Raw genomic sequence first — 22,204 nt, 5'->3', positions numbered from 1 at the left:
TTCAGGACACAAGTTTAATGAGTTTATCCCTCTTAGTGAAGAAAGATAGAACAATATTCTTGTTCTGTGTTTACACTATGCTCTGCACAGTTAAGAGTGTGTATAACCTGATATTCCTCTTACTTATTACCTTCAGGTAGGACTGATCATGTATTTTGTACGCACTCCGTGTGAATGGGGCATGGATGCCATTTCTGCCACACTTACCTTCCTTTGGGAAGTGGTGGGTTATGTAGAAGGACTGTTCTTCAAGGATCTCAAGCAGACTATGAAGAAGGAACAATGTGAAGTGAAGCTGCTGGTGACTGCCTCAATGCCAGGTATAAGAAATGAGTCTTTAAATCTCCTTCGCTTCCGGGTTCACGACCCCTCCACTAAAGAGGAGATCCATCAGAACTGGATCAGAAAAAGACCTGCTACAAATGGCCGCATATTCTAAGTCAGTTTTCCTTGAGTTGAGGATTCAGTCAATAAATTCCCCCTCTAATTCCCTGAGATTCAGGAAGCCATTTTAAGAGCTCTAAAAAAAAGCAAACGAAAAGTGAATTGGAACAGTCTTTTCAACCCAGAGCTTTGTGCCAGTTGGGCTGTGAAAGGCTGGCAGGATGATCACTGTAAGGCTGTACCATTCAGACTCAGTTTGATTTGATGCAACCCCTCATTTAAGTCTTGAGAGAGCTCAAGAAGAGCATGCTGTGAGCCTAGGACATCACAAGTCAGGCAGGAGATATCTTGTGAAAAACAGATTTGACCTTTTAGGTTTGTTCCTTCCTCAGAGTGACAGTTGCTTCTAAAGCCAGCTCAATCCTTTAGGAACAGATCAATTTCTCATTAACTGTAGACGTGTGAGACTATGCTAACAATATGTAATGGATTCCAGACAGGACCAGCATTGTCTGTCTGCTCAGGAATGAATTTTAACTATCATTTTTCCTCCACGGGCAGTCTTTTGAAATTGAGTTAATTAAAGAGGCCAGAGAGAATGTAACTGCTTTTCTTCCTTTAGGCACAAAGACCCTTGTTGTGCATGGACAGAATGAGTGTGACATCCCAACTCAGCTACCAGTCCATGAGGACACACAGTTTGAGGCTCTTCTGAAGGTAAGAGTGAGTTTTTGAACCAGACAATCTGCTTAATAGTACGTTTACCTGCAATACCTGTATGCCAGCATTTCATTCTGCCTGATCATCCTGTTCCAGTGTGGGAGACAGAGGTTTTGCTGTAACAGCTGTTTCTGTCTCTGTATGAGGAGACCTTAGTCGCAAGAAACAGGATCCCATATGAAAGATAATAGAAATGCCCTGACCTCACAGACAGCCAAAACGCCACAAACGCAACTACATTTGAAGACACAGCAGTCTGTTGGGTATTTGCTGTATACCATCCTTTGTATAAATACATAACTCATTTAAATGTTTGGTTTTATCAACACTAAAGATTAAACAGAATGATCAAGATCAGAGTAGAAATGACAGTTCTGTAGCCACGATAATATCTTGGGATCTGGGAGATTTCCTGGGTGGCCTTAACTGAGCCACATAGGAAACAGATTTGTAAAAGCATTCAGTTTGTCCAACTACGTTAAATTTTAAAGGGAATCACACATGTCAGTGCTTTGAAGGATCTGAACTTTAGTGTCTCTGTACCTCACCTATCGCTAAAGCTTGATAAATATATAGTATGGAAAGCAATGCCCATGTGGTTGATATAGCCAGACAAATACGTGCTATATGAAGACATCAAAACAAGTAACACCAGTTGTCAGGACTGTGATATCAGCATGCCTTGATTATTACAAACATATTCATGTACTTTATGATTACAAATAGAAATTAAGAATTAATGCCAGAAGAGTGTACCAGCCTGACCGAGGCATGCAGGTTTGTGCCTTTATACATTATTAGCTGGATATTCTTCTTTTGGATGTTGTGGTCTTTGAACAAGACAGCTAATGTGTAACAGGATGGTTTTCTTTCTTCTTCTTCAGGAGTGTTTGGAGTTTTTTAACATACCTGAAACACAGTCTTCTCATTACTTTTTAATGGATAAGCGATGGAATCTTATTCATTACAACAAGGTAATGCAAAGGTCAGGTCCTTTGTTCTTTCCATCTCTACACTTTTTAAACATCGGGGTTACCTACAGGAGAACAAGCAGCCCATAAACAGACAGAATTCTGGCCTGTGGGCACCACATATTGGGTGTTTTCTGGTGTGTGGTGAAAGATTGGAGTTTGACAGAAGAGGGAAGAAGCAAAAGTGGAGTCCCTTGCTCCTGAGTCATTAATGTCTAGCTTTCTTAGAAAAGATCAAATTTCTCTGCTGTTTATGCTCTTCTGTGATGCCTGGTACTGTCTGAAAGCCCCTACCCAAAAGCTTCAGAAAGGACTAAAGGGCCTTTTATTCTGTTCTGTTGAGTGATGCTGTTACGATTGCATTTGTTTAAGACACTCTTGTTTCCTTTCCTGGCAGACATATGTCCGTGACATCTATCCTTTCCGGAGGTCAGTTTCTCCCCAGCTCAACCTTGTACAGATGCATCCAGAAAAAGGTCAAGAGCTCATTCAGAAGCAGGTATCTTACTGTTACGAAACACCTCTGCCCAGAAACAAACCCTGTAGATAAACCTTTCTTTTTCTTTTAAGGGCCTTCACTCATGCTGCATGCAAATAGAGAGCTTTGCTGGAGAAGCAGCAATTGGCATGAAATCTACCCTGGCACCATTGGATGGGTGTATGGTGTTTTAAGAAGAGTCAAAGAATGCAATGCAAATTCCTTCCTGCTCTCTCCAGCCAGCTTCTTTTAGACGGATCATTTTCCATTCTCCTACACTTGGCCTACACTTTGGTTGCCTCAGCCTCAGAAGTTGCTTATTCCTTTCTTTAACATGACCTCTGGCTCTTTAGGAACCCATTTAAGACCTTTTCTTCTCGAGTCTGTCTGGCTGTGTAGCAGGAATTATCTGTTCTACCTTCCTCTCTGTCCTCTCACTGTAAAGAATGTTACCTGCCTCTCTTCCTTGCCCTCCCCTTGGATGCCAGCCTTACCATAGCTCCTCCCAGAGGTGAAGAGCACCTTCCTCCCCATCTTCCAGCCTCATGACTTGCTAATCTGTCCAATTCTGCTAATGTTCTGTAGCTCCCAGGAGCTCTCCCTTAGGAACTAAACCCTAACTAAAGTGGCAGGGCAGTGCCTTTCGTGTGCTGCAAACCCCTTCAAGTATCATTTCTTTAGACAGTAAGACAATGGTATTGAGCTTGCTCTGCCTGTGGAAGCCACATGCTCTGTTTTCCACGAAAGCAAGTCTGTCTCAGTAGCACAGGCTTGAGTGTTTAGGGAAAAGTTGCTCTAGCAGTACCTGCAAAGGATGACAATAAGCAGGAAATAAAAAGGAGGGGGAATGTGGTTAAACCGAATGCGTTTGGTATTAACAGTTGTATTATTCTAGCCAAAAAGCAGCTACTATAGTTGTGACCCTGGCAATGCGAGTGCAGGGACAGGAGAATATCATCAAGAATGGTTACAAAAAGCAGCTATAAAGCTTCTTAAGAGGGACTAGCAGCTAAAATAATGGAGCATATAGTTAATACTCTCTCATATGTGTACGGTACAGCATAGGGAAATATTTCATGTGCAGCATCTGTCAGCAGAAAGTCTATAAAAATCTGAAATTGCTTGGGATCATTTTGGTTGCTTTTCTGCCAGAAATTATTCTCACTGTGGTTCCAGGAGACGTATCCCATATATCAAATAAATGTGTTTGATATGCTCTACATGACCCCAAAAAATTGAAATGGCCTGTCTGGTTTTGTCAGGGCGTTATTTTACACTCCACATTTTTCTATTTTGCATACTTAGAGGCCAAAATATTTCTAAGGTAAAACTTAAACCAAGCATCTACCAGCCTCTCTGTAGTCATGCTAGAAGTTGCTGGACAACATCCAGCTTCAGCAAAGAAAACAGCACTGTAGAGTCTACCCACAGAGCAGCAAGCCATGGAAAAGTACTTTCTTTACTGTTGGTTGATTGATTGAGCACCCAATTCTAAGCAGAGTGCACTTCAGAGCAAGGTCATAGCAGCTGCAGGATGTGGGACACTGAGCTTTGTCACATGTTAAGCCACATGCTTCAAGTTTTGGCTTCATCCCAGTAGCTAAGAGCTGTCTCGAAACTGCTTCCAAAGACAGTTGCTTCTACTGCTGAGCATCACTCTGCCTTATGGTTACTTTTAGCATCAAAATAAAATTGCTAGCCTGACTAGTCCTATCAGTCAGAAGTTCAAGGGAGGCTGGTAGAATGAAACTCAGTTTCCCAGTTGGTGTAAAACAGAGGCGATACTCTGAAGTCAGCAGGACTTTGCTTGTTTACAGTAACTCAGAATCTGGTCTGCTCTGTTTTATTGACTACTTTTCTTTTAAAGCTATACATACACTTTCTATGGCCAGACATGAGCCAGACTCAAACCAGAAGGTAGATAACCATTCCATCCTCATGTTAACTATAGTCCAAGACCTTGCAGAGAGCAACTGCAGCTGTATGGCTTTCATTTTGGAATTGGTTTCCCTCTGACTGCCTTGGGGATCACACTGGCAAAGCTCACATTAATCTACAAAAGACCCCACGGCACAGTTGCAAAGTGCTTGGCAACCACTCAGGGTCCTCCATGAGACTGAAATAGAAAGTGTTGTTAAAACCTCTTTTACAAGCACGATCCATCTTTGCTGAGCTGGGCCGAAGAACAGTGGTCATACAAATTCTAGCGAAAGGGTGCAGCACTAGCCCTGTCAATGTCAACAGGTTTCTCTGGGCCATGAGTGCAGCATGGAAGCTAACCTAGAAAAGTGCATATATGTTGTAAAGAACTTCTTGATAAGACTGATTCTGATCCATGTGTCTTTTTCTCTCAGGTGTTCACCCGCAAGCTAGAAGAGGTAGGACGGGTGTTGTTCCTCATATCGCTGACACAGAAAATCCCTACTGCCCACAAGCAATCCCATGTATCTATGCTTCAGGAAGACCTCCTCCGCTTGCCTTCATTTCCCCGAAGTGCCATTGATGCTGAGTTTTCACTCTTCAGCGATCCCCAGGGTAGGGCCTTTTGATAGCTTTCTCTGGTGGTTGTACAGAGCCCAGAAGGTTTCTGTGCACTTCATTTGCCTTAGAAATGTACAGACTTCTAGCATTACTGAAAGCAGATAGATCTCTTCCTAGGGAAAATATTACATAGTTGTTGGTTTATAAGCACAACAACAGGAAGGGCTTTGCTGTTAGAGGTCTCCAGACAAAGCCACTTTCTTTGGCCCCAAATGAGAATAAATTATAATTATATATTAAAATTATGCACGAAACTACAGCTGGAATACTGTGTCCAGTAGCATAACTGCACCTCAAAAGGATTGCTCAGAGTCCTTTGCCATCCACCTTGAGGAAGCAATGGACTTTCAATGAAGACTGGGCAAATTCTGCAGCAGGGATATAGAAACAGTCCTCATTTTAGAAACGTTGCTCTGAAAGTCAAGTAGTATTTCCAGCTTGACTTGGGGATTAAACAGGACACTGTTGCAGGATAGTAAGCATTGGCAAGTTCTGTAACAGGCCCTAAAGGCACTTGCTTTCAGAAACATTATTGTAACTCTGCATCAATGTCCTGTAATGTGTGGGACACCTCAAGGATAAAAATTCAGCAAAATCCACAGAGCTGTTTGGGTTGTGTGGGGCAGATGATGCATGTACAAGCTCAGATCTGCTTTAGCTTTTTAAGAGGAGAATTTCCAACCAGTGGGGAGCAGATTTAATGAGATGTGTGATATTCATCATCCTTCATCTTCATGTGTGTCGCTTCCAGTCAAGGTTTGCTCAAGCCCCGTGGGCACTTCCAAAAGTACAGGATGGGTGAAATGATTTTAAAAAGGCAGAACAAGGGTCAGTGTTGTGGGATTGTTCTTTGGAGAGGCTTTTGGCCTCTGGAAATGTTGTGAGACTGGCTGTGGTGGGCAGAGTTGATTGCTGTCACCTCTTCTCCCCTGCAGCTGGGAAAGAGCTCTTTGGTCTGGACACACTTCAGAAAAGCTTGTGGATTAAGCTGCTGGAGGAGATGTTCCTTGGCATGCCCAGCGAGTTCCCCTGGGGGGATGAGATCATGCTGTTCTTGAACGTCTTCAACGGTGCCCTGATCCTGCACCCCGAGGACAGTGCCCTGTTAAGGCAGTACGCTGCCACGGTCATCAACACAGCCGTGCACTTTAACCACCTCTTCTCCCTCAGCGGGTACCAGTGGGTCCTCCCCAGCATGTTGCAGGTGAGCCATTTCCATCAACAGTCCGAGAGCAGGCTTCCGAGAAAGTCCTTGGTTATAGAACTGACTGCTAATGGGGAAACTATACTGCTGAGTCACAGTGAGGTGACTGATTTGGGGGGCCCCCAAAGAAGACAAACAAGAAATCAGGGCAGGATGGCCCAGATCAGTGTTCCTGAGACTACACTCCCTTTTGTTCTTGAGTAAATGAACTACATTTTCTTTTCTTCTTTATGTTAAATAGATGAATGTCTGTTTCCCTTACTATGTATTTCTACACCGAAATGTGACATTGGACATTGGAAATTTTTGGACCTTGGGTCTCCCTCAGTGTTTTTTTCCTCCAGGGATGTATGATAACTATATTATCTGCAATTTGAATAGCAACAGAAAATAACACTAAGTGTTTATGAGAAACTGTATGTTGTCTTTTCATGTGAGTGATGATAAATACTACAAGTATTAGAGGTGGAGTTTCTCTTCACTTTGAGGTGTACAAGCATGCCTTTTCTCCTGTTGACATTTGGGAAAAATCAGATACTGAAAATAAAAAAAAAAAACCAACAATGTAGTTCTTTTACAGACAGAAATATTATTTCTGCAGGGCTCAAAGACAGTACCGAAATAGAGATTTAGTAATATAATGCAAATACAGAAAAACCTATTGTTTCTGTAAAAGAAGCAATGACCATGACATCCCTAGGTACGTTCTTTTTAGCATGGTTAACAGAGCACAATAATTAGGATCAGTGATGAATTTAACTATCTAAACAAAATCTTTAGTAACTGAAAACTCTAATATCATGCCTTACACGGTTAGGTAATTATGTATTTGATCCAGGTCTGCAGTGCATGGGTTTATTCATTAGAAACAAAACATTTTGAAATAAAATAAATTTATTAATTAATTTGAAGCACTTGGCAGTAACTGTTCAGTCCTGTGAAGGACTCTCCCTTCATTATCATTTTTCATACTGAGTGAAATTAGTTTTGTAATTCTTCCCTCCTCCCTGCCCCTTACCAATTATTACCAACTACTGAATTAATAAAATACCACTCATGGGAGGCAAAAAAGCAATTCCAAAAGAAAAACCGAGTGTTGCTAAGCTTGTTTGTTTTTGCAGACCCTCACATCTCTGTTCCAGGCACCCAAGATCAGCTGGTTTGTCTGTGGGCATCACAGACAAATTATTCTACCACTTTGGGGCCTGAGCCATCCATTATAGCTTAATTCCTGATGCATACATGTGCATAGCCCCACAGGGCCCTTTTTGTTGCAGGTTTCTCCGCTTTTCTTGGTGAAATGCATATACAGTTAATAATTTCCCTTTTCTCAAGTGAATGACGTCTTGCAAGCGTAACAGGCCATGGTGACTGGCTGTCCTCCTAAGCTCTTCAGCCAGCGAGGCTACTGAGGAGTGAATACATCTCTGCAAAGGTCTCTCACACTAATAGTTTTTTTAGAAACCTTCACGAGCCCCATGCTGTAATGTGAATTTTGCACTACCGTAAAATCTCACCATTACCTCTTGCCAGCCAAATAGCAAGAAAATACTGCCCATAGAATCATAGAATGTCTTGGGTTGGAAGGGACCTTGAGAGGCCATCTAGCCCAACCCCCCTGCAGTAAGCAGGGACATCTTTAACCGAATTAGGTTGCTCAGAGCCCTGTCCAACCTGGCCTTGAATGTTTCCAGGGATGAGGCCTCCATCACCTCTCTGGGCAACCCCTTCCAGTGTTTCACTGCCCTCATTGTAGAGAATTTCTTCCATCCCAACCCCAAACCTCCCACAGCTTTGTACCAGCAGAGAGGTGCAGACAGTCAATTGAAATGGACAGAAGAAGGAAGCACAGTAAAGTTGTTCCTAGCAATTTATACTGTTTGCATAACTGAGAAACAAATCCCACATCTTTTGGAAACACATTGGCTGCACGGTTCAGTGGCCAGCCCTGAAGGAAATGCCACTCTAAAAACCTTAAAATATCTTAAAAGTGGGTGTAAGTGTGTTGGAGAACAGGCTGGGAGGTCAAATGATCTTGACAAACTAGAGATGCAGTCTGAAAAAAAGGAATGAAAAGCAAATTATGTTGATCAGGTTGGACAAGCGTAGGTCCTTACTTATGAATAATCGGCCACATAAATATGGAAGGGAAAGTAGCTGATTCAGTAACACTTCTGCAGAACAGACTACTGGAGTTGTTATAGGTCTGAAGCTAAACATGAATCAACAGTGTCTTTCTGTTGAAGGATAAAAAGGTAAAAGAAAAGATCTCAAGTGCCATTCTGGGGTTACTATACAGATCTTGTGAAAGAAACATGTAATAATTCTGCTGCTCCTGTCAGCAGAGCTCCTGACTGTGAAGTGCTGGCTTTGTGCTGGCTGCTACACAAAAATCGTCAGTTCACTGAAGAGACTGCAGACTGGAAGAGGGGTGTACATCTAGAAAACATGTGATGTGAGAAAGGAGCCAGGATCTGATTAACTGAAAAAGATGAAGGTTGAGGAAGAAAGCTTCAAACAAGTGCTTCTAGGAAGGAGAGGGGAGGAATCTACCTCTGATACATAGGACAAAAACCAATGGACTAAAGCTGTGACAAAGAAGGTTGAAGCAAGCAAACATTTTTTTTCTAAGGATAGTTTGTCCCTGAAATGCATTGCCAAGGAGGGCGGATAAGTCTCCATCTTTAAAAACAGTAGGCAAATATATCAGGAGTGACAAGGCTGTAGGTTCAGCCTGGGGTTAGGAGATGAAAGGCCCTTTCTCTGGAGCAGTACTGCCATATCCTTTTTCATTTGCTCAGGTATACGCCGACTATGAAAGCAACCCACAGCTACGCCAAGCGATTGAGTTTGCATGCCGCCAGTTCTACATCCTGCATCGCAAGCCCTTTATTCTTCAGCTGTTTGCAAGCGTGGCCCCTCTCCTGGAGTTCCCTGTGAGTAAAAGCCATTCCCTGCTCTCGGCATGGGGAAGCCCGTGTGTGCAGCCAGCCCCCATCAGAGATCACAAAGAGCAAACAGCTGGAGCAGCAGCACACTTCATGCTGAACGTGTGCTTACTGCACTCCGTGCTGCATGGAACCAGTTTCCGAAAACTTACTTCTGTATACTTCTGTTCATCGGTTGATTGAGCAGGATGCAGAGATAAGGGGCCACTGGTATCCAGGCTAGTAAATGTGGTCTCACTTTAAATTTCTGTGTATAAATAGGTTGTAAAAGGACAATAATGGCTTGTAACTCTTTAAATGTAAATCCTTTCTTAGAATCCAGCAATAGGAACGAAAAGCTTAATGCTGAGTTTTAGTACATGTGAACTATAAGACTGGATTAGCCATGTTTTGAAATATTCACTAATTACTTTTTAGCATTTTAGTGAGTTAAAACAAGTTAATGGAATTTTAATTTGCAGTGGGGCTGCCAAATCTAAGCTGCACATACACTGTAAGCACACACATCTTTCTTCATGGGGCAGCAAAGATCTGCTGTTTCTGGGAAGGAAAGCTGTGTGCAGTTTTCAGATCATGCTTCTCCTGTAGCATCAGTCTGTTGAGTGAGGCAAGGCTTGTTGTTTCATAGCACTAAGCTCTTGAATTCCATGTGGGCCCTTCGTCAAAAAAAAAAAAAAAAAGGTTGTCCACCACACCTCCAGATTCCTGGAACGCACACAGGCCCTCAGAAAGTCACCCACAAATGTCTGTTGTTGAAGCAGGATGCTACAAACAACGGAACCAGCAAAGGAGTGTCAGCTCAGTGCCTGTTTGACCTGCTGCAGTCTTTAGAGGGAGATACTCCAGACATTTTGGACATCTTAGAGCTGGTGAAAGCAGAAAAGCCTCTGAAGTCATTAGGTAACAGCAAAGCACCCTTTATTCACTAATTCTGGTTTGTTGTTTATTGATTCAACACGCATTTGATCCAGCAGGATTTGTTCAGGGCCCTTCTCCCAGAATGCAGTCATATCTGTTTCTTATGCCTCACAAGGCTTTTAAGGTTGGCTTTATCACCACCATCCTTTTGATATTTTCTGCAGGAGGGGAATTATTAATTTATTTTATTCCCAAGCTACTTTTTCTGCATTGAGCCTGTTAGTCTGAGACTAGCCCCTGGAATTTTGAATTTTATTGTGTGTAGGTGAAGAATAAAGATGCCTAATAAACTGTATCATGCTGACAAGATAAGTGTCATCCTCTCCTCTGCTCCATGTGGGCAGTAAACAAAAGCTTCCTCTCCCGTGGGCAGGCTATGACTAGTAAATGATGGATGCCATTCAGACATTCAGGAGCGCTGAGTTCTAAGGAGGTTGTTGATTTATCACAAAGCAGAATATATACGGCAGTATGATGCATCCAGGACACTGTGTCTCTTGATAGTTATCCATGCAATGCAGCATTTAAGAATTTGGCTGCTTTGAGATTTACAGGGAAGTAATTTTTGCTGATTTTTATAAGGATCTTCAGCTTATTTTCCAGATTTGCACTTCCCTTAAATAATACTGATCTTGATGGACTGTGAAACCTCTCTAGCCTTAGAGTTAAAGCTTTATTATATACTGGGATTTTACAATGCAGCACAATTATATTGCAAGTTATAATATAAAATGGTACAAAAATGGAACATATTTTTTCCTCTTAGCGGATCGTAGTAAACATTTATATAAAAGCTTTGGGTTTTCTGTGGAGGGTTATTCAAAGTCAACTCTGAAAATTCCCAAGTGTGTGCTGATGATGAGACTGTAGATGAGTATGTTGCACGTCTGGTATTTTCCATATGAAGATCAGAATTATCTTAAACATCTGACTTCCAAGTTCCATTGTACAAAGTGATTTATGCACTTTGGGACCTTAACTTTGATGTGGGCTCCTGTGTACCACCTGTATACCAAAGTCCCTTCTGAAAATGGGACTATAGTTGTACTACAGATATTATTCTTTGGATACTTCAGTTTCTTGGCGCCTGGCACTAATTATCCCCAAAGTAATATTTGTAGTGTGGGACTTAAATGCTTTTGAAATCTTTTTCTCAAATCGCTAGCAAACCAGACTCACTTTTGTCCTGGTGCCCATGTGGCAGCCAGTATAGAAGGGGCTTGATTTTTTAGAAGAAAACTATCTTCTGCCATCAGTGGTATATCAGCATCATTTTTATTGCAGTGGAAACATCTAGGAAAAGGCATAGGGAGCATAAAAATTGTCATTAAATTGACACATGTCCTTGTCATGTATGAACTTAAGATTTTGCTTGTGATGGGTGATGTTTGAAACGGGAATGCAGTAGAAGCTTGTAGGCCTTATGTTCAACAGTGATTTGACTTACTGAGAACTGTTTCTCATCTACTGTCTTCTTGGGACAGCAGGACTTTTTTGTCAAAAATCAAGAGCCTATTGGGGATTGTTAACATGAGAAGCAAGCAAGGGAAGAGGGGAAAAAGGAAGGAGTGTGCTAGCTCCTTTCATATGCAGTATGTTTGTGTGATAGTCTTTTCATATTGCTTTACTCCCTTAGACTTCTGCTATGGGAATGAAGACTTGACCTTTTCGATCAGTGAAGCCATCAAGCTGTGTGTGACAGTGGTGGCCTATGCTCCTGAATCATTCAGAAGGTGCTAATCTGTTTTCTTGGTTTGTGCAGACTCAAAGAAGGCATAAATGCTGTGCATGGCACGCGAAAGCAAGGCTGACAAATGGAGGCAGAGGATAGAGAAATGCATTCCAAGCATGGGGCTTCTCTGTGAGGCCAAGCCTCTGCTTGTTGATCCCTTTCCTAGTGCACCAGCACTAAGCTGGGTAGAAGCCTGAGCCGCAACACGTAAGCATTTCCAAGTGGGGATCCCACTGTGTCCTGCAGGTTTCTGTTGACAGAGAAGGAATGGAGAGGGAACTGGAGAGGAGGAACAGGCAGCTGCAAAGAACAGGATAGTACAGAGAGAGGGGAGGTAAACTAGTAAAAAAAAAGGGTTGTTTCCAAGAGGGTACCAGAGAAGAAAGGAGTCTTTGGAAGGGAAAATGAATGTCTGCAAATGGATGACTTATTCAGAAGATGCCCAGAAGTTCAGGTTGGTTTTGTTAGTATTGTTCCACCATCAGCTAATTTTCCCCCTGAAGTCCCTGATCCAACAGTTTCTTTGGCCCAGGACCGCTTATCTAGTAAGAAGCAATGAAATCACAAGGCTAATGAGAGATCCAGGGGTCTTCAGATAGAAGTTTAAGCCTCCACCTGATGTGAGTTTCAGGACTGACAAAGTAAAAAAGACCAGGTATTGGTTATTTTTCCAGCCTCCAGATGCTGATGGTCTTGGAAGCGCTGGTTCCCTGTTACCTGCAGAAACTGAAGCGACAAACCTCTCAAGTGGAGACTGTGACAGCGGCTCGGGAGGAGATCGCTGCTATGGCTGCCCTTGCCACCTCTTTGCAGGCCCTCTTGTACAGTGTCGAAGTTCTCACCAGGTAACCCACGTGGTTCCGAGGTCTGAGCCTGCGTTTGGTTATCACTGCGGGGAGAGGGAATGCGCAGGAGTTCACTATATGCAGCTTTGCTTGAATAATGGTTGAGTTTTACACATAGTAAAATTAGTGCCAAATTTCACCAGATCACAAGCAGAATTTCAGTGCACTTGTTAGATTTAGTCTTTACTGTGCTACTCACCTTTCCTTTGCCAGGCCTATGACAGCCCCACAGATGAGTCGATGTGACCAAGGCCATAAAGGGACCACAACAGCAAACCACACCATGTCAGCAGGTGTGAACACCAGGTAAGTCCCTGGGCTTGTCTGTCTTTCTTGGTTTTCTGAACAGATTTTTTTTTTTTTTTTGAGTAACACCTCATTGCTCAGAGTGCTTGGAAAGAAAACAGTCAGATAAAAAGAGCACACAGCCCAGGACTGCATCTCTGACAGTAACCAAAATCCCCAAGTCTAGAATTTCTAGTTTAAAACCATGCAAGTAAATAGAAGGTCAGGTTATCAAAATGGAGGACAGCCCTCCTACACATCTTCTTCGGTTCCCCTTTCATGCTGTAGAAGTACACTGACAAAGCACCTATGTCCCTCAGTTCTCTGCCTTGCTTCCGACTCTGCTGTCAAAGCAACCAATGGGCAGGGCACGCTTGGATGGCAGAAGGGTCAGATCCTTCTGGCCTTGTTCTGAGAGAAAGAACAGCAGCACAAGCTCAAACTGCACATCAGCGGAGACTCACAGAGACTTGGCACCTCCTCTAGATTTCTTTACTTCCCTTTCCCATTTCCTTTTACTTTTCCTACGGTCTCTTTCTATCACCTTTACTTCCATATTGGTCTGGGGATTTTTTGCAGTGACAGATAGCAAAGGAATGGGTGGCAGAGAATTTGAGAGAAAAGGAAGAATTACTGGGAATATTTTTGTCCTTCTTAAAGAGAAACACAAAGAAAACTTTACATGGAAGAAAGAAATAAGGAAGGAGATGGCCATACTGGCCATTCCAATTAGGCTGCTGCAAATAAGACAAGGCCACTGGACAATTTACTCAGTCATAGAGCAAGGGCTTAAGAAATCTTGTTACAAAATCCACCCACGAGCATTTGGGATTATGGAGGTTTTCTTTGCAGTACTGATTACTCTTCTGGGCAGCCCTGCTTTCTCCTGGCCAGGCTGTGCCTTACTGTGCTTAAAATCCGAATGTTTCCTGGAAAAGGAATTCTCCCCTAGAGAAAGCTGGAGTAGCTCTTCTTCCAGATCAGTGTGTTTCCCCTGCATTTCTCTCTTGTCTGTAACAGCTGATGGTTTGCTGTGCACAGCCAATAGTCTACTGCAATACCACGGGCTGTATAGGACTGTAAATCGGGAACACCCTTCTGGCAATACATGCTTTCCAAGTTACTCCCTGTCTATTTTTGTATTAAGGGAGAGAGAAATCACTCTCTGCATGGATCATCAAAGGGCTATTATGCCAATTTATAGAGGTGTGGCGTACACATCTTGGTTGGTAATTCCTGGAATCAGTCTCTTATTCTAAGACCGATTGAGGCATGGATGAAACACAGCTTTGACTTTCAGTCCCATATCTGAGAAGCAGATAAACCCCTTCATGCTCAAGTCTGAAGTGGATATATGCCACTTACTTCCATTTTAAGTTTGCCCCATCTACGGAAAACAAGGTGTAATGGAAAGCAGTGCTTTATTATTTGCCTGCTGATTTGGGAGAGCAGTTAATACCTATCTGCTGACAGATAACATAGAGACTCCCGAATCTGTGTGTCTCAGACATCTTGATTTACATTTCCAGATCTTTCTGATTATCAAATGTTCAGTCTCTGATCCAAAATATTTTTGCACTGCTGCAGGCTTTCTGCCCTTGTTTCTTCTGTTGTGTTATCATCGTACCAGACATCTGCTAGCAACAGCAGGAGTCTTGTGATGGTAGAATGATCACTGTTCCAGCCTTGGATGCATTAGCCAAGTGGTGCAGGGTTTGTTAATGCTTTCTCCACAAGAAGTGGCAAGAGAAAATGCCAATAAAACAAAAAAACACACTGAAGTATTCTTTCCACTAGGTGAGCTCTGGCTTCGTGAACAGACCAAGCACTGGGGTGAAAATCAGTAAGAGAAATTGCATGAAAGAGGGCTGTGGGTTTTAAGCCTGAGTTTTTCCTTTCATAACAAGGGCAATAACTATAGGAATCTGTTGTTTGCTGCCAATTGGGAGGTAAAGGTGAGTATACCTCTGGGCTAGAACAGTGTCACCTTTCAGAAAGGCACAGTTTAGGCGTTACTAAGTCGCTGTTTACAACCACACTGTTTCTGTTTTCCCAGGTACCCAGAACAGGGAGCCAAACTACACTTTATCAGGTACAGTAAAATCTTTGCCCAATCTTCCCTGACACGTGATGAACGGTTTCCTGGCAGTTTCCAGGTTCACTGGGTCCCACCCACTGTTGCCGTGACAGGAAGCCTTTTTTCAGGGGAGGCTAGCACAGTATAGTTCATATAGAAATTATTTACATTTTTAACAAGACTTTGAAGATTCTAATTCCCCCCCCCTTTTATTATTTTTTTTCAGATGCAACTATCTTTCTTTTCAATTGCAGCAGAAAGCATCAGTTGCAAAAACAAATTGGAAAGGTTGTTATAAGCTATCCCTGCTGTTCCCCTGCATAAAACACTTCCTACTTTTCCTCATTTCATGTCCTCCAGGGAGAACCTTCACTTACTGGAGGAGGGACAGGGTCTTCCCCGAGAGGAGCTGGATGAGCGAATTGCCAGGGAGGAATTCAGGAGGCCACGGGAGTCATTGCTGAATATCTGCACAGAGTTTTACAAGCACTGTGGTCCAAGGCTAAAGATTTTGCAGAATCTGGCTGGTGAGCCCCGAGTGACCTCTCTGGAGCTGCTGGATGTGAAGTCCCACATGAGGTATTCCACAGGCGTTCTGATTTTACTTGTTCATTTCAGGGGGATTTCTTTCTTTTAGCTCTTAATTTTTCATAACAGCAGAAGGAATCACTTTTGGGTAATGTAGTTGCATGTTGCTGTCTGAAACATGCAGAGCTTGGTTTGGATGTTCCTTAGATTGTATATAAGGAAGTTCCTTGCTTGTGTATAAGGAAGGTTTCATGTGCTCTCCTCTGGTCTCATTCAGACCCCCATCTCCAGTGGATGAAACGGCTCCGTGGATGCCCATCTGATACACCAGAATAAGATGCAGTCAGGAGCAGAGCAGATAAGGCGAGGGGTGGGGAAGCTGCCTAGCTGGCTGAATACAAACTTCATCCTCTCCTGTGACACTGGGCATCGGAACCAACTGCTAATGAGCATGAAAGGCAGAGCAACAATTGCACTGTATTGCATAAATGTCTGAAATACGGGGGAGGATGGGGCAGGGGGCATCTACAAGACCACGACCTCAGCATGTGATATGCACAAGGTGCAGCACTGAGCCCAGCTTGGTGGCTGGGTGCTCGCTGCAAACCCTTTCACGTGGCGCTGACCTAGAAGTTGTTGGGGGTAGGGCCTTCTAAGCACTCAGGACCTGATTCTCTTCTCTGTTTATTGTTCATGGTAAACACAAAACAGAGTAAGTTGCTCCTGAGAAGTTTGTTCGGATGTAAAAGACAACAAAATCTGGGACAAGAGGGAATGGACCTGATTCTGTTGTCAGTTTTTCATTTGTTTTCAGGGGAAACCTCTTTCTCACATAGTATTCCCTCATACAGGAAACATAAACTCATTAGAGTTGTTTCATGGTAAGTTGTGTCTCCATGAAAAGAGCACAGATGCTCTCTGAGCGAGCCACAGTTAGCACTGTTCTGACTGGCACTCATCTGAAGGAAAACTGGGATTCATATGAGGGAGCCCTAGTGTATCCCTGAGCGGGGAGGTTACTGGGGGACAGCTATCTGAATTCTTTTATGAGACAGAGAAATACTTCAAGATCGTTCTTTGAATGCAGGATAGCTAAATACCAAGAAGCATTTTTTTTATGGTGTAAGTCAAACACTGCTCAATAGAGTATTGAAGTAAATAGGAAAGATAGCAAAGATATCTGAAGCTGTTAAGGACTGGCCTTGAAAGTGAAGTAATTTATGTTGCCTCCTGAACCCCAAGAGGCCATTCTGGCTGTGAATTATTTGTCTCTTTGCACACTATACTTTTTTTCCCCAGGAATACCCTGTAGAGGAAGTCGAAGGGTGACAGATCCTAGCAATGCTCTGAGCCAGCTCTGTTCCTGCCCCTGGACCAAGGAAAACCCTCTAAAAGTTCTTCTGCCTTTTACATGCATGCTCTGAAAAAAATGGCAAAGCCCCTTAACCGGCATATTCTGTCAGACATCTTTGGATCCAGGCTGTCTCTATAGAACACAAGACTGTGTTTGACATAAATTTAGGTCTTGTTTAACAAATGCCCTGAACTCCTCTGGGAGTTGGGAGGTGGTTTTTGGTTGGGTGGTGTGTTTGCATATGAATTGAATGTTGCTGTTCGCCGCTCTCTGGCAAAAGTTTAATAATTTAGAGGGTAATTTTACAGAAGAGATGTCTGTTTCCACAGATGCAGGTCATCCTTATGTAGTGCTTGGCTGCAAACAAACTGAAAACCTGATGGACATGGCTGCTTTTACAGTGGCACCCTTACATTTTTTTTCCAAGGGACACAAGCTTCAGAAATCAATACATCTGTTTAGCTGCATTACAAACTCCGTGACTTTTAGCAATAGAAGCCTGAGTTAAGAACTTTAATCTTATGTTAGAAACAAAGGTGAGATTCTCAGGACAGATAATGTCCTTGGTTAGACATGTTGGGGTTTTTTTTAATTATTTCAACGGGAGTGAGGACCATGTGTTTGATGAATGAGCTTTATTTAGTGTAGTAAAGTAAGAGGCTTGCTTCTTTTTACTATCCTAGTCTTACATTTGTGTGTAGCACAGGGATGCTCTAGTGTACTACCTAGAAGTGTTTGTAGTTTAACAGTAATGTGGGAACTTCATTTCTACATGTTTTTATATTTCAGAGTAACTGAGTTTAATTGTTCTTAAACTCTTTTATGTCCCTCTCTTAAAAGGTGAGTTTAACAAACTTAAATCCCTGTGTACAGAAGGTGGTGTTACTGTACTTCCTGTAAAGATGCTTTCTTGTGAAAAAATTTCCATTAAGCAGAGTCGCAGTACACAGCAGCAGCTGGCAAATACTGCATTCTTTTCAAGAGAGAAGGTCTTCCACGGTCAAAGGTTACAGCAGTAAAACTCAGGGATTGAATTGCAGAAGATAATGAGTCGTGCTCTGATTCTCTTATGCCTCCTGGGAAGTGCTAGAAACAACCGCTTTATTGGGGTTGGAACCTGAATTGCTTTGTCGTAGTTAGCCCTAAATAAAAGCAAACACCATCTTGATTCTTATATAAATTTGTTTCGTAAGTATCAGTGAAATGAGTGGCAGGATTTAACCGCTGTAGGAAAAAAAACTTTTCTAAGTAGAGAGCAGATTTACCAGGATGTGATGTGACAGCCTCCTGGGAGGCCAACAGATGCCATTTCAGAGACTTCAGAAAACAAGATAACATGCTAGTCACTTCAGACAGGATTCATCTCACCCAATTTTAGCTGTTTAAAAGTTAAATGCTTAATCTGCAAAAGTCATAAAGATCTTTTCGGACCCAGTGAAAATGGAGATGCACATTCAATGAGTTGTTTATCCCAGTATTTCAGGAAGATAAGAATTTCCCAGGTTGTTTATTTCTGCATAAATGGAGCCAGAAGATTAATTGAGATTGCCATCTCAAGCTGGATGAGATGGATCTCACACTTTTTAATGCATAAGAAAGTTTTCATATGCCATTATCTGCCACTGATATTGTATTGCCAGAAAGAATCATAATGATAATTTTGATAATTTAAAGTATTAATTATGATAATTTAAATTTCACAGTGTTTAAGGAAACCGACCTACTCCACAGTAGGACAAAGTAGTTGTAAAAAGTAATAATAATGACATACTGCATAAAGAAACACTTCTGTAGCACTTCCGGTTAATCTGAGGAACTCGTTGCCCTTGATATTGCTAGGCAGATTTTAAAGAGAATAGAAATATGTTCCGTTAGTTGAAGGCATTTCAGAAGAATCCCCCACAGTACAGATAGGCTTGTACTGTAATAGTCCACTACAAAGTCTACTGATGTTTCGGGGAGCATATGGGTTTCTATCCCTATTATTAGTAGTTGTAGTTTTATTGCTTGTCTTTGTCTACTGCAAGTATTCAAGTATTTCAGCAGGTCTTTGTCAAACTGCAAGTGTAAGTTAAATGTTGCCATGGTATTTCACAGTCAGTGGAGAAAATGCCATCGGTGAGGCCATCTGGGAGGGTTAGAAGAAGCAACAGCAACACAATCTGTAGAGGTGTTAGGAGAAACAAATCAAAGCTGCGGGGCGTGATCCTACAAAGTACATGTTGTGAAAACCAATGGAACAGCACATCATTTTTAAAATTTAACACCTGAAAGCTGCACAGCAAGACCTCTTAAAGTGATGACACTGAAAAACAAGCACAAACCCAAACCAAATCACTCATTAATTGACATACAGGTGATGTCATGTGTGTGTTTCACAGGCATTTGCAATGCTGTAATCTTACTAACAGCTTGGGTACTTTGTTTTTAGCTACACAGATCCATGATTCCTGATGTTTCTTTGGTGCATTTAATATCAATATAAAATATTCTTTAGACCATTCACGTGCACATAAATAAAAACAGCGATTCCAGCAAAAGAATCTTCACAGACCAGGAACTGTGGTATCGGGTCTAAGAGTTTAAATAGCAGCAACTTTGATCTCTCCATCTTTTTCTTTTTACTAGGCTACTGAGGATTTATCTGTTAGTTCATTGGCATGTGTGGAGAAATGCAAGTTGTGTTTGATTTTCCTCTTAACAAACCCTGGGTTTAGATTGGCAGAAATCGCACATTCCCTGCTGAAACTGGCGCCTTATGACACGCAGACAATGGAAAGCCGAGGCCTCCGGCGCTACATCATGGAGATGCTGCCCATCACTGACTGGACAGCGGAGGCGGTGAGACCTGCCCTTATCCTCATCTTAAAGAGATTGGATCGTATGTTCAATAAAATTCACAAGATGCCTACTTTGAGGTGAGCAGGTATAATGGAAACCCTCTGGGGTCTGTTTCTGGTGTTGCAAGCCTTGAAGTGTGGGTATGTCATCTAACTAAAACTGTCATGTTGTGGTGAACCTTTACAAAAATATCACAAAATGAACAGATGTTTTTATCTCTGTAAGTGTGCATTTATGTTGACATTTTTGTTGTGTCTTCTGGTAGCAAGAGAAGAAATGCAGTTATCAGGAACTACAGAGAGAACTTCCAGAAATCTCATTTTTCTTTCTCCAGAATAAATCTTCAGATTTGAACCATCTCACTGCCCTCTATATTTATTTTAGCTGTGAGTTGAGGAGATTAATTTTATTTTTTAATGGAAATTTAAACTGTAGTAAGTATGACTTCTCATAAAAATACTGTTATGTTCACTGTAAAGATAAAAATAGTCTGGAGCTAAGCAGTAGCTTCTGAATGCTCCTTAGTAAAGGGAACAGAACTGCACTGATTGCATTTAGTCAGTGGCTAGTGAAAGCCTGGTGCATCACACAGTAGCATTATGGTGCAGGCCTTGGTGACTTCAAGAAGTATTCAACATGGAGCATTCCCTCCTCGGAGGCAGTGACACAAATCCAGTCTGGGTAGTGTAAGGTCTCTCAGACAAGTGGATTTTCCAGTGATCTGAGTAGAAAGAGTCATTGGTCTCAGTCACCCTTATGGGTGTATGTCCTCAACTGCTTGAATCAGTCACTTTGTTGGCAGTCTCAGCTGAGAAGCCGAATAATGTTAGACAACATCAGAATTTAGGTCTCGGACACAAAACTTTAGGGACTCATACGTACCCAGCTAAGATGGGTACATAATAGGGAGGTGACCTCTTCCTTCCGGCATCCCTACCTATCACTTTCCTTTGGCTAACAATCTGCTTTAAGGGACTCCTGCCCTTGTAGGGAATTTAGAGGCAGAAATGTTGATGTTTCTCCTTCCTGTGGTTTGATTCTTTGCCATGTCTTGACTGCTTCTCGTTCTTCTTTCATTTCTCACTCATACTTTCTTCTGCCTCAAAGGCAGCTTAGGGGTCTTCCTGTTCCTGAAGATCTTTCCTCTTTGTGTAACCTGAACGAATGATCATAAATTAAAATTCCCTTTATATTCTCTCTGTCTGTGCCTGTACCTATGCCTGGCTGGAACTGCTCTTCCATATGCAAAGGGACAGAGACAGCAGAGCCACTGGACCAAATGCAGCAACTACATTTAAGTGTCATTGGGCCAAGAAGCCTCTTAAGAGATGGGGCTGGGTGCCAGGGCCTAGGAGCCATCTATTGGGGTGCTCACATCAGCATCTTACAGGCTGCCTCCTGTGGGCACCCTGCTCCAAAACCAGCGTCTGATGGGAGTAGTAGATGTGTAAGAACAATTACAAGAGCAAATTCCTTTAGATTTAGGAACAGCAGATGCTGAAAGATGAGGTCTATGTTGGTCTGCTTGAGAACTTACATAGCGAACGCTTGATTCCCTGTGTGTCTCGAAGAAGTCTGCCGAGGAGCTTGACGAGGGTATTGTTTAGTCTTGAGCTAACAAGTTACGCAAGTCTTGTCTTTCTGTCCCAACAAGCACACAGTCAGACGCTGGCCTGACGCTGGCCTACTTACTCCAGAGAGTCAGGCCTTGCGATGAAGGACGAGAACCGCTTTGATGTTACCTATGCTGTGTCTGCTTATGGTTAGGGAGGACTCCATTCGGCATCTGTCATGAGCCGTGAAAGCTTTTTTGGTGAAAAAAGCAAAGCGTCAGGGAAGGAAGGATCCTGGAATGAAGGACTGTGGTGCTGGTAGGGAATGAATCAGCCCTCCGGCAGGGGGTAAGGAAGGTAAAGCTTGTGCCGCTGGGCCGGTTTAAGCTCAGGGCAGACTCTGCCTGGGAGTCACTCTGGCAGAGCAGGCCAGGCTGCAAAGCAGCTTGCAGAGGGCGCTCACAGCTGGTGGGCTTGTTCCCTGCCGTGAGGGCATCCATGGGCACGGAGGAGCCGCTCTCCCCGGGGGGCATGGCGCAGCGGGGCGCCCCCCCCCCCGCCACTGTTGTGAGGGGGCTTGCGCCACCAGCGCAGACCCCTCTGCCATGTTTCTCATCTCTCTCAAATGCCCGGTGTGCTCTTCTGCTTTCCTGAGCTGCGTGGGTAAAAGCTTCCCTCTGTCGCACACTTTGTGCTCATCTTGGACATCGTGGCTGTCTGAAACGTGTCCTCTGTGGGCGTCACTGTGTGTCGGTCGCCGTGTTTGCGAGGGTCTGGTGGGGGGCAGGCGGCCGGCGGCTAACGGCACCTACTGTTGTATTGCAG

At 42.9% G+C, this 22,204-nt stretch overlaps 1 protein-coding gene across 1 annotated transcript in view; it reads left to right on the top strand.

Moving 5' to 3' along the window:
* Nucleotides 1–22,204, top strand: part of UNC80 (unc-80 homolog, NALCN channel complex subunit) — a 136,217-nt gene that overhangs the window by 91,243 nt on the left and 22,770 nt on the right. The window contains 14 exon segments of the mRNA XM_035892015.1: nucleotides 137–320; nucleotides 1,007–1,101; nucleotides 1,989–2,078; nucleotides 2,473–2,574; nucleotides 4,908–5,088; nucleotides 6,030–6,298; nucleotides 9,100–9,234; nucleotides 10,008–10,146; nucleotides 11,801–11,897; nucleotides 12,571–12,741; nucleotides 12,955–13,047; nucleotides 15,083–15,118; nucleotides 15,464–15,682; nucleotides 19,703–19,903. Coding sequence (XP_035747908.1) covers nucleotides 137–320; nucleotides 1,007–1,101; nucleotides 1,989–2,078; nucleotides 2,473–2,574; nucleotides 4,908–5,088; nucleotides 6,030–6,298; nucleotides 9,100–9,234; nucleotides 10,008–10,146; nucleotides 11,801–11,897; nucleotides 12,571–12,741; nucleotides 12,955–13,047; nucleotides 15,083–15,118; nucleotides 15,464–15,682; nucleotides 19,703–19,903 — 2,012 coding nt within the window.

The sequence above is a fragment of the Egretta garzetta genome, unplaced genomic scaffold (assembly GCF_000687185.1).
Source record: "Egretta garzetta isolate BGI_Z169 unplaced genomic scaffold, ASM68718v1 scaffold230, whole genome shotgun sequence".
Lineage (NCBI taxonomy): Eukaryota > Metazoa > Chordata > Aves > Pelecaniformes > Ardeidae > Egretta > Egretta garzetta.
The sequence above is the reverse complement of the archived record's forward strand: the minus strand, read 5'-3'. Positions and strand labels throughout refer to the sequence as shown.